Source organism: Haliotis asinina, chromosome 13, assembly GCF_037392515.1.
Source record: "Haliotis asinina isolate JCU_RB_2024 chromosome 13, JCU_Hal_asi_v2, whole genome shotgun sequence".
NCBI lineage: Eukaryota > Metazoa > Mollusca > Gastropoda > Lepetellida > Haliotidae > Haliotis > Haliotis asinina.
The window spans coordinates 15,712,411-15,725,219 of NC_090292.1; the positions used below are offsets into that span (position 1 = coordinate 15,712,411).

At 41.7% G+C, this 12,809-nt stretch overlaps 1 protein-coding gene across 1 annotated transcript in view; it reads right to left on the reverse strand.

The window, feature by feature from the left end:
* Window positions 1-318: 318 nt before the first annotated feature.
* LOC137260195 (potassium voltage-gated channel unc-103-like) overlaps window positions 319-12,809 on the reverse strand; it is a 195,262-nt gene continuing 182,771 nt past the window's right edge. Inside the window, exons 9-13 of the mRNA XM_067797892.1 lie at window positions 10,773-10,972; window positions 9,478-9,589; window positions 5,669-5,836; window positions 4,385-4,682; window positions 319-3,339 (exon numbers count right to left, since the gene is read on the reverse strand). Of these exons, the coding sequence (XP_067653993.1) occupies window positions 3,144-3,339; window positions 4,385-4,682; window positions 5,669-5,836; window positions 9,478-9,589; window positions 10,773-10,972 (974 nt within the window). The 3' untranslated portion in view covers window positions 319-3,143. The remainder of the gene's footprint in view (window positions 3,340-4,384; window positions 4,683-5,668; window positions 5,837-9,477; window positions 9,590-10,772; window positions 10,973-12,809) is intronic.

A 12,809-nucleotide genomic window follows, 5' to 3' on the forward strand; every position in this document is an offset into this window, starting at 1 on the left:
ATATTATCTTCACCTTCCCATTGTGACCTTCCCATGGTATCTTCACCTTCCCATGGTATCTTGACCTTCCCATTGTGACCTTCCCATGGTCTCTTGACTTTCCCATCGTGACCTTCCCATGGTACCTTGACCTTCACATCGTGACATTCCCATGGTATCTGATACCATAGGAAGGACACTCGTTTCGTAAAATTCGTACGTAATGAGACCTCGTGTAATATTCTGTATGTTTGTACGTACCGCCCGTCTATGCTAACAGCACTCATAACATATCCCTGTGAACTGGACACTCGGCTCAAGGAAACAGAACACCACACACAAGATACAAATATTTATTGCAACGTAACTCTATCACAGGTTAGCTTTCGATGTTTATTGCCGTAAGTCGATACTTGTGGTGCTTTCGATTAGAGAAAACAGGTTAACTCAGACTTGAACAGTAACAGATCATATTTCGTTTAAATAAGCCGGACTATTATTGTATGTAAACTTAACAACTCAGACACAGTAATACGACTCTATGCGACACGATATTATGAGTGGTTTACAAAAATATTACATTGATATACAAATTTATTCTTGCAGACGTACAACGCCGCTCAAAATACAAATACATACAACGCAACGCTCCTTTCAGTGTATGTACCGAATGTTCTGTCCGAGATGTTCCTTGCTCAAATGTTCTGTCCGAGATGTTCTTTGCTCAAATGTTCTGTAAGAGATCGTCTTGGCCCAGGCCGGAAGTATGATTGAGATATAGGAAATATTCACATGCGCCCGACCCACAAAGCATTCGTAGCGTTAAGACCTAACGCATCTCTATAGTGTTTCAATGTCTAACGAATGGCATAATGTTACGCACGTTTTATGGACCCTGTCTCTGATCATGAAGACAGTCAAATACTTCACGAAGATGCAAAACGGACTTCGTGAAACTTCAGCGAAAGCACAACGTAAGCGAGCGTTTAAAGGTCCCATGTAACCTTGAATAACTGGTAATTTCTACACCAGTAATATCGTTTGTGTAAAATAATGAGTGAGTGAATATCGTTTTTTGTGCAATACTCCAGAATTTCCAGAAGAGGGAAAAAAGGAACGGACACATTGTACCCATGTCTCCGGTAGCGAATGAATGAATAAAATGAACATTTTGTCGTCTTTTGAGAACAATTGCAATAATTAAATGAATAAATAATAATAATTAAACAAATTTTCATTGGTAAATATATAAAAGAATGAATTATTTAATAAACACGTGTTCGCTCCGAAAATATTCGTCTCTAATTGTTTAAATGTTTGTAAATCACTAAATTATATTAATGACGCCCACGATGCCGTGATAATATCGTTTCATTGCAACAACGGTGTTTACGCAAACTGGAATTCGTTCTAGCTAAGACTGGTCATGAAAAAATATCTCACCTTAATGCGAACCTAATGTATATTCGTACATATAAAGACATATAAACTCTTAGCTTACCTCACTAACTTGAACGTTGTTTTGCTGCGCAAGCGACCACGCACATGCACACGCACGTGCACTCACACACAGACACACACACGGGAACACAAGCATATATACATTCGAAAGACGACCTAGAATTAATCTCATATGACAGCTTCTGTGAAGCCCGAATACCGTTCACACGTAACCTAAAACTACGCACTCTGCGTAACTATGACTACCTAAGCTTAACATTGCACGTGAACATTACACAGGCATCGATGTAATGAAGGTTGTCCAAGTCATCTCCCAAAACATTCAGTCAGCTCAGCTCCCCACTGGTCCCTAAAGTGGTTGTGGGTGATTCTCAGCCTTTTTAAAATATTGCATTGTCCCAATCTGAAATTCCTCTTTAGAGACATATGCTAGATGTATTTCATGGTACCGTGACATACTAATTGGTTTTACTTTCCTTCGTCCACAAGGTTTTTAAATTTGTGCATATATCATGAATGTATAACTGTTTATCATGAATTTATAACTGTTTATCATGAATTTACAACTGTTCAAAGTCACTAAATGGCTGAAGTACTGCCGCTGTGACTAAAAAATTATCTCACTCACTAACAAAGCCATCATGCTCCAAGGGTATTCTACACTGGAGTGAGTGAGTAAGTTTAATTGTAAGGTCGCTTTTAGCAATACCTGGGGGACTCCAGGAATTGGCTCTACACATTGTATCAGTGTCGGGAATCGAGCCAGGTATATCGGCGAGCGAACGCTTGCACCTCTAAGCTACTCCACCCATTCTACAAAGAAGAAAGTGGTGATATCAGAAGACACTGATTAATGACGGGAGAAATTTAAATTTAAAAGTCGTGTTAGGAATTTCAGTTATTAAAATCCATCCTCAGGAAAATCCTTGGCGTATGACGCGGTCTTTACGTAATGGCAAACATTGGGTTGCCATAATGAGCAAAGACACGTGATGTCGGGATGCAATGATATGTTACCATCCAATAACCAATCTGGAAGATCAGATGTATCGCTCTTTACGATCACGGTTGCCTTGGAGATGATTTTAAACAAGAATCCATAATGTAAAATAATGTAAGTGATTAACTTTGACGGGCGTGTCAGCCTGACTTTGACGTCCTTCATTCAACCTTCCGACGTTGTTGTTCAACGGACAAGTGACAATGTTCATCTACCGCAGCTTGCAAAGCGTTGATTGTCTACCGAGCATCACCACGATCAGACACTGATCAATATTCAAAAACTAGCATATCAAATAATATCATTATACTGCACGCAAATTCACAAACTACAACCAGCTCTCCTCACACGCAACAAGCTTTGACATATTCGATTCTCCTGCGGCAGTGGAAGCAGTGTTGCAATAACGTAACGTTGTGGCCGTGACTTTACGGGACTTGTTTCCTTAAGCAGTGTGACGTAGTCAGTTACAAATTGGTGCATCTAATAACCACTAGCAGACATATCAACTTCCTGGGCAAGACGTTCTTTATCTTTTTCCATATGACCGTGACGTCATCTCAAAATGGCGACCTCAACCGATCTGCATTATTCAGGAACCTCGTACGAACTTCCTCGAACAATTACACGAGCATGTTGCCGTTTGACATGTGGTTTTGTTTCTGGAATTGAAACACTTGAACACAAGTTCTCTGTTTCTCCCTCAACCCGTCTTCTTCTCTCCGTCGCTAGGCGAGTGAATTAGTTTTACTCCCTTAGGACGAACAGACTTATCTTTACCGGAAGTAGGCGATGCGCATGAATCAAACTGATCACGTGTTACTTTGGGCTTATGGCCGAGTATTTCTAAGATGGCGTCAACAGTTGTGTACAGTTCGTTTTCAAAGTTGTGCATCCGGCTGTAAAAGAGGAAAATGTATATGTAAAAATACCAGCAGTTTACCCGAAGAGGAATTCTCATGAAAATCAACACTGTTTCACTGTTTGAGTCGATACATATACTTGTCGCATGGTATGTTAATTAGTCATGGGGGGTAATACCAGTTATATCTCTGCAGATTGTTTTTTTTTCAGAAAATGAAGAAAGTCTGGGGACTCATTTTAGTTTATAATTATGTATCTTATCAAGAGGAATCATACGGGTTAGACATAACGATATTCTTGCAAGTAAGACAAACATAATGATTGTCCAGCGTAGGCTTGACAAGATAGTTATCTAGTAAGGGATGGGATTGTTGGGATTAGGTTAAGAGTTGTTAAGGGTAAGACTTAACTAGACACCGCCAAAGGTCCGATAAGACGAAACTCACAAAGGGAGCGTACAAATGACTGTAGATCTCATGCTCAAGCATACACTTAAGATAGTCACGCGGCTGCAGTCGCTTTGTGCAAGTGCGCCGAGGGGTTTGTAGCGACAGGCGGAACAGGACCAGACTAAGGGTTTGACATAAAAGGATTCTAACATGGGTAAGTGAGTGAGCTTAGTTTACGCTGCACTCAGCAATATTCCAGCTATATGGCGGGTGGTCTGTAAATAATCGAGTCTGGACCAGCCAATCCAGTGGTCAACATCATCAGCACCGATCTGCGCTAACGAGAACCGATGCCGTTAGTCTCCTCTCACGACAGGCATTGTCGCCTTTTGTGGCAGGCATGAGTTGCTGAAGATTTATTCTACCCTGGAACTTCACGGTTCTTCTATCATGGATTTGACATAACGGGACTGTAGTTCATATAACGGGACTGTAGTTGCAGTTACCGCTGGCAGCATAAACGTTGTGATGACAACGAGTTCGATAAATATAAACCTCAAACATACGTTCGAAATAAGGTGACCTCAGTAAGGTGTGCATGGATAATGAAATGAGACTAGGCTTGGACATTATTGTGAGTACAACGGAGTAGGGTGGAACATAATGGGAGATAACTCTGTGATATACTCACTCATACAGATTCTCCAGCCTGCTATCGATGTCGGCTAAAGAGTGTATACTCCCTTTGTCAGGATATTGCTTTATTTCATATTCTATATTCTGTAGTTTCCATATCTGCCCGGTACTCGAACTCGACTTGGGTGTGTATGTAGTTCCGCTTGAAGCAATGGGAGACAACCCTGCGTGACCTGTCAAGCTTTCGGAAGTTGGGTCTTTACGGACCGGAAGTGTTTGTTTCTTAGTTTGACTTCCGTCATGCGTGGATTGTGACTTCTCCTTTTTCCCTTTCCGACTCTGTTGGATTGTATCTGAAAATGGGTATTGATGTATAATTAGTGAGTGAGTTTTACTGACGACCCGATGTCGCTATTTGTTTCTTACGACAAGCATGGGTCACTGAAGATCAAATTTGACCTGGATCTTCACGTGTGATGTTGAAATAGAGGTATAGTAGATGGTTACACATGAAAGTGTCTGTTGTTTTATTCAGTCCAGATTGTTGTCATGCGTTGTGCTTTCTCCTCTACATTTGTACCTGTCAATCAGTTTTATGGCTGTATGAACGAGCACAGCGGTCGTGAAATAACAGTGACATATGCCCCGTCGTGTTCAATTGTTGTGGTGGAGCTAGTGGAGCTGCTGCGGTTGTTGCGGTTGTTGTTGTTTGCTGGTGATTGTGGTTCACGTTGTTGGAGTAGATGTAGTCGTAGTGGCGGTGGTAGTAGTAGCTGCACCACTGTTTCGTTTCTTATACCCACTACAGCGGTTTAATACTGCCTCCAGCTGTACGGCAAACACGAAAGTGCCCATAGTGAACCCTTAGGTAAGGATTAGTCAGCAGGTAAGACTAGGAGACTGGGCACGTGTTTTTGTTTGTTTGTTTTGGGGGTGTTTTTTAAGGGAGGAGGGGGCAGTAGTGAGTACCCGCAGTCATCATGGTAGTGATGATCTTGAGAGTGAGTGAGGAGTTTTTATAAGTAGGGAAAATGTGTGCGAGTCAATAAGGATTAGTGAGCGAGTTTCTGAGTGAATGTAGATTTACGCCGCTTTTAGCAATATTTCAACAACATCTCGACAGGGGACGCCAGAAATGGGCTTCGCACATTGTACCCTCATGGGGAATCGATCAAGGGTCCTCGGTGTGACGGGCGAACACTTTAACCACACAGCCCCCGTAAGGATTAGAGCGCAGCGGTATAATGAGGAAGGAGGATGAGAATGTACAGGTGTTAGAGCGCCAAGATGAGTAATGATAGTGTGTTGGTGTGGCAGTATGGACTCCGAGACTAATTACCTGTCTTCTTGTTGAAGTCTTCCTCCGTCACCTCCTCAGTGGCGCCCTCTGTCGACAGTTCCAAGATACCCACCCCTTCATCTTCGCTAGCAGACAGGTCGATGATGTCGCGACTGGTCCGCTGTGCGTCCATGCTGCCCACTCGTCGCTGCCTCAGACCAGCACGCCCTGTTGAATAAATATAATAGGAGGAATTATACAGGACGTCGTTGAGCCAGCAAAGGTCACTGTGGCAACGGACCTACAATCTTTCTTCTGGGGCACTGGCAAGCCTGCGTGTGAGCGAGCATAGTTTTACGGCGCCTATTTTTGCCTGTATACAACACCTTTAGCTATAGCAGTATTCTAGCAATGTGTTTGGTGCGGGTGGGGGGACCAGAACCAGGATCTCAGGTGTGAAGAACGAACGGTTTACCGATTACGCTATACCATGTGTGTATAACTGAATGTACTTATTCGGGTGCATCCCCAGAGCTGCTGTTTGCGTGAGTGAGTGGGTGAGTTTAGATGTAGGTCGCCATTCGCAAGATCAGAACAATATCAAGGCGGGGGACACCAGATATGGACTTCACACGTTGTACCCATGTGGTGTATCGAACACGGGTCTTGGGCGTGACCAGCGAACACTTCAACCACTGGACTACCAAACCTCCCCTTTCTACTGTTAGGACATGTATTTCTAAATCATAAAATCATAAAATCTGGACCAGAAAATAAGGCAACCGACATTATGAGTGACAGCGTGAATGAGTTTAGTTTTACGCCGCTTACATTATGAGTGACAGCGTGAATGGGTTTAGTTTTACGCCGCTTACATTATGAGTGACAGTGTCAGTGAGTTTAGTTTTACGCCGCTTACATTATGAGTGACAGTGTGAATGAGTTTAGTTTTATGCCGCTTACATTATGAGTGACAGCGTGAATGGGTTTAGTTTTACGCCGCTTACATTATGAGTGACAGTGTCAGTGAGTTTAGTTTTACGCCGCTTACATTATGAGTGACAGTGTCAGTGAGTTTAGTTTTACGCCGCTTACATTATGAGTGACAGTGTCAGTGAGTTTAGTTTTACGCCGCTTACATTATGAGTGACAGCGTGAATGGGTTTAGTTTTACGCCGCTTACATTATGAGTGACAGCGTGAATGAGTTTAGTTTTACGACGCTTACATTATGAGTGACAGTGTCAGTGAGTTTAGTTTTACGCCGCTTACATTATGAGTGACAGCGTGAATGAGTTTAGTTTACGCCGCTTACATTAGGAGTGACAGCGTGAATGAGTTCATTTTTACGCCGCTTACATTATGAGTGACAGTGTGAGTGAATTTAGTTTTACGCCGCTTACATTATGAGTGACAGCGTGAATGAGTTTAGTTTACGCCGCTTACATTAGGAGTGACAGCGTGAATGAGTTCATTTTTACGCCGCTTACATTATGAGTGACAGTGTGAGTGAATTTAGTTTTACGCCGCTTACATTATGAGTGACAGCGTGAATGAGTTTAGTTTTACGCCGCTTACATTATGAGTGACAGCGTGAGTGAGTTTAGTTTTACGCCGCTTACATTATGAGTGACAGCGTGAGTGAGTTTAGTTTTACGCCGCTTACACTATGAGTGACAGCGTGAATGTGTTTAGTTTTACGCCGCATACATTATGAGTGACAGTGTGAGTGAGTTTAGTTTTACGCCGCTTACATTATGAGTGACAGCGTGAATGAGTTTAGTTTTACGCCGCTTACATTATGAGTGACAGAGTGAGTGAGTTTAGTTTTACGCCACTTACGTTATGAGTGACAGCGTGAATGAGTTTAGTTTTACGCCGCTTACATTATGAGTGACAGCGTGAATGAGTTTAGTTTTACGCCGCTTACATTATGAGTGACAGAGTGAGTGAGTTTAGTTTTACGCCGCTTACATTATGAGTGACAGCGTGAATGAGTTTAGTTTTACACCGCTTACATTATGAGTGACAGCGTGAATGAGTTTAGTTTTACGCCGCTTACATTATGAGTGACAGCGTGAATGAGTTTAGTTTTACGCCGCTTACATTATGAGTGACAGCGTGAATGAGTTTAGTTTTACGCCGCTTACATTATGAGTGACAGAGTGAGTGAATTTAGTTTTGCGCCACTTACATTATGAGTGACAGAGTGAGTGAATTTAGTTTTACGCCGCTTGCATTATGAGTGACAGCGTGAATGAGTTTAGTTTTACGCCGCTTACATTATGAGTGACAGCGTGAGTGAGTTTAGTTTTACGCCGCTTACATTATGAGTGACAGAGTGAGTGAGTTTAGTTTTACGCCGCTTACATTATGAGTGACAGCGTGAGTGAATTTAGTTTTACGCCACTTACGTTATGAGTGACAGCGTGAATGAGTTTAGTTTTACGTCGCTTACATTATGAGTGACAGAGTGAGTGAGTTTAGTTTTACGCCGCTTACATTATGAGTGACAGAGTGAGTGAGTTTAGTTTTACGCCGCATACATTATGAGTGACAGAGTGAGTGAGTTTAGTTTTACGCCGCTTACATTATGAGTGACAGTGTGAATGGGTTTAGTTTTACGCCGCTTACATTATGAGTGACAGCGTGAATGAGTTTAGTTTTACGCCGCTTACATTATGAGTGACAGCGTGAATGAGTTTAGTTTTACGCCGCTTACATTATGAGTGACAGCGTGAATGAGTTTAGTTTTACGCCGCTTACATTATGAGTGACAGCGTGAGTGAGTTTAGTTTTACGCCGCTTACATTATGAGTGACAGCGTGAGTGAGTTTAGTTTTACGCTGCTTACATTATGAGTGACAGCGTGAATGTGTTTAGTTTTACGCCGCTTACATTATGAGTGACAGCGTGAGTGAGTTTAGTTTTACGCCGCTTACATTATGAGTGACAGTGTGAGTGAGTTTAATTTTACGCCGCTTACATTATGAGTGACAGCGTGAATGAGTTTAGTTTTACGCCGCTTACATTATGAGTGACAGAGTGAGTGAGTTTACTTTTACGCCGCTTACATTATGAGTGACAGAGTGAGTGAGTTTAGTTTTACGCCGCTTACATTATGAGTGACAGCGTGAGTGAATTTAGTTTTACGCCACTTACGTTATGAGTGACAGCGTGAATGAGTTTAGTTTTACGCCGCTTACATTATGAGTGACAAAGTGAGTGAGTTTAGTTTTACGCCGCTTACATTATGAGTGACAGTGTGAATGGGTTTAGTTTTACGCCGCTTACATTATGAGTGACAGCGTGAATGAGTTTAGTTTTACGCCGCTTACATTATGAGTGACAGCGTGAATGAGTTTAGTTTTACGCCGCTTACATTATGAGTGACAGCGTGAGTGAGTTTAGTTTTACGCCGCTTACATTATGAGTGACAGCGTGAGTGAGTTTAGTTTTACGCCGCTTTCATTATGAATGACAGCGTGAGTGAGTTTAGTTTTACGCCGCTTACATTATGAGTGACAGCGTGAATGAGTTTAGTTTTACGCCGCATACATTATGAGTGACAGTGTGAGTGAGTTTAGTTTTATGCCGCTTATATTATGAGTGACAGCGTGAATGAGTTTAGTTTTACGCCGCTTACATTATGAGTGACAGCGTGAGTGAGTTTAGTTTTACGCCGCTTACATTATGAACGTTGATGTACTGGGATACGATGACATGCATTAACTTTGAAGCGACTCAGCCAAGCTGATCCTAGTTTCCCTCTCTTATTGAAAACACGGACTGTTGAAGACCTAAAACCAGTTCTATCACGAACCTATAAAAACTCTTAAATGCTATGGATGACTCAAGACCCCAACTCACCTTCGATTTCTGTATTACGTCGCTTACACTGCAGTCTCGGACGTCGTTGTCGTATAAACTTCAGCGTCTCATCCTCCATTTTGTTTTTTACCTTTCGTTGTAGTAGTGTGCCCTGGAAACATGAAAACATTGCAAAACAAATTCATCAATTTTTGTTGGGATTATACGTAGATCTGGTGAAAGCAGTTTAACTTAACGCCGAGTTGAACTAAACCCCGGCAATAACGCTAGAACAGACAATCCAGTGATAGATATCACGAGCCTCAGTCTGTGGCACTGGGATACGGTGGTATGAGTCAACCAGGATCAGCAGCTCTCGCCACCAGATCCCGTTAATCGCCTCTTACACGGAAGACCAATTGTAACCAGGATCTCCATGTGTGTGTGTGTGTGTGTGAGAGAGAGAGAGAGAGAGAGAAAGAGAGAGAGAGAGAGCGAGAGAGAGAAAGAGAGTGTGTGTGTGTGAGAGAGTGGGTATGTGAATATGTGTGTGTGTGAGAGGGAGAGAGAGAGAGAGAGTGGGTGTGTGAATGTGTGTGTGAGAGAGTGTGTGTGTGTGAGAGAGTGATATGTGAATATGTGTGTATATGTGTGTGTGTGAGAGAGAGAGAGTGGGTGTGTGAATGTGTGTGAGAGTGAGTGTGTGTGTGTGTGAGAGAGTGGGTATGTGAGTGTGTGTGAGAGAGAGTGTGTGTGTGTGTGTGAGAGATAGAATGGGTATGTGAATATGTGTGTGTGTGTGTGTGTGTGTGTGTGTGTGTGTGACTCTTGGATTAATTCGGAACTCATCGCATTGACGTAGTGACCACTGACCACTGATGTATACTGAACAGCACAAGAATCACAACTCTGGCCATTTGTCACGCTTTCACATAGAAGGCATAAACATGAATGCTTACCTCAAAACATTTCATTTTCGTTAAAATTGCGTTTGTTTATATGTTCAGTGTATGTAGGTTACTATGCGACTGTGTCTTGGGATGGTTAATATCCCGTCAATCCGGACACGACCTTGACGCCATGCTTGCCTACTATGTGAAAGTAGTACTTAAATTTCCATATGACCTCTCTGATTTGCATCGATATCTGTATATGATCCGAACTGATACCGAAATTATCCATTGTATGATAAAGTTTAACATGAACACACAACTCATTTTTCTGACTACGAACAGCCCTGTCCCAGTCTCTTCGGCCTGGTTTCGGGGAGGCGTCCTTGCTTTGAATACGGAACGCATTCTATCGATATCGAGCACATTTATAACTCAAACTTCTGTAACAACAGTTTGGCTCACCTTCCGAAGGTTAAAGGTCACTTGGAACTTTTGGAGGAACGTGTCAGCAAACTCCGGATACGTATAGAGAACCTCTTTCAGGTCAGCCAGCTCGATCTTGTTTATGTCACAGTACGACAGCGCCCGGACACAGTACATGGTCTTGCCTACCGTCATTTTATCTGGATCTTTTATATCTTCGCCGAATATATCATCCTTGCCTACACACAGAAAACAAAGCAAAGTGGCAGTGAGCTGGATTTTACGTCGCCTCAGAAAGTATTTAGCATTCACTGTGGCGTATACATTGAGATGATGGAGAATAAGGCCAAGTTGTGGAAGCGCCACGACTGTACAACTCGCACGTCTTTGTTCCGGTGTTGGATCTACGACGATCGCAGGGCTACGATCCCTGTTAACGTATGGGAGTTACGATCGCCTTAGAGTTACGATCGTTTTGAGGGGCTCCTTTCACGAATCAACCTTTACTAAGGCTAACCTTAACTCCCATTCTTTAACATGGCACTAATATGACCCTGGACCTTGGAAACCTTACTGCCATGTTAAAGAATGGGAGTTAACGTTAACCTTAGTTAAGGTTGATTCGTGAAAGGAGGCCCAGGTCTCTTAGCATGTCTCAATTCTGGAACCTAAATGTCAGGAAACTCTCCTCGCTTTGGCCAGTTTCTGACATAGGATTTGCAAAATCCAACATGCAGTTATCAGGAATATAATTATGCTAGGAATGAAAAATGAAAAAAAAGAAAATTTTGTGAAAAGTGAAGATTGAACAAATATAATTTTTTGTGATGTCGCATATTTCCGTATTTTCTCTGAATGTTCATTCCGATGTTAGATAACAACAGTGTTCTGTATTTTCCCCGACGCTGGACCAATTATCATTCTTATGGGGTATCAGGTCATGAATCATGTCAGCTTGATTTTTTTTAGATAAAAAAACATTTCCGAAGCAAGGCCGCTCTAGCAGCAACATAATCCATTTACGGACTATTGTGTAGTGATGGTAAAATAAAAATGAAGAATTGGTGAGGACGCTCAATATTGTTATTTTCAACATGAGGAGTTTACGTTTTGTTCGGTGTGATACCTCATAACCAAAATATACCACTCAAAAGTAGTCTAAACACAAAATGAGACAGACTTCCTATGGTAAGATGTAAAGATTCGGATGTTGATTAAACTTAGTTTCAGTGTTTCGCATACAAAGCTTCTATAAAAAATACAAACACACACAGACATAAAAACCCTCCCCCCTCACCCCCCCCCCCCCCCAAGAAAAAACAGACAAAAAAAAGCAAAACAAAAAAAACCCCAAAAACCCCAAAACCAAACAAACATACCAAAGAGAATACAACAAACAGCAAACAAACAAAAGAAAGGAACAAACAAACAAAAATCCGAACAAATTAACAAAAAAAACCCCCAAAACAACAGCAACAAAAACTCCACTTGAACGTTTTAACTGATGGATCATCAAAGAAATGTTTGTCAATACTATTGTGTATTTTTTGCTTTAAAGAAAGTTGATATAATATGACCAAATTTTCCTACATCCATGGTCAGTTTATTAATACAGGTTTTCACGCGAGTGTGTTTTGGGATGGTTAATATCCTGCATTGGGAATAAAAATTGTATTTAGCGAGCCGTGGCGATCTTGGCGTTTTTGATAACGCATCAAGTTGGTAATGAAATTTCATTCGGTTGAACAAAGTGAATTAGAATAGAATTGATTTCCTTTTGCGGTATTAAAAGATATAAGGCGGACTATCACTGATAGAGGCTGCAACTAGATGGCAGTGTAAAATCCAATTTGTCTGGAACAGTTTAGTCGGATTTTATATTATCTTATTATTAATATGCATTACGTATAATGATCATTTTTACTACAGCTATGATAATTTTCTGTTGGTATGGCAGTCTTAGTAACAAGAGCGGTTTGGAACCATAAGAGCGCTTCAGGGACCCTATCCATAAGCATCCGTAGAGCTCGTGAGTCAATTATAAAGTATAGGGTTACGATGGCGTTATGAATCTAC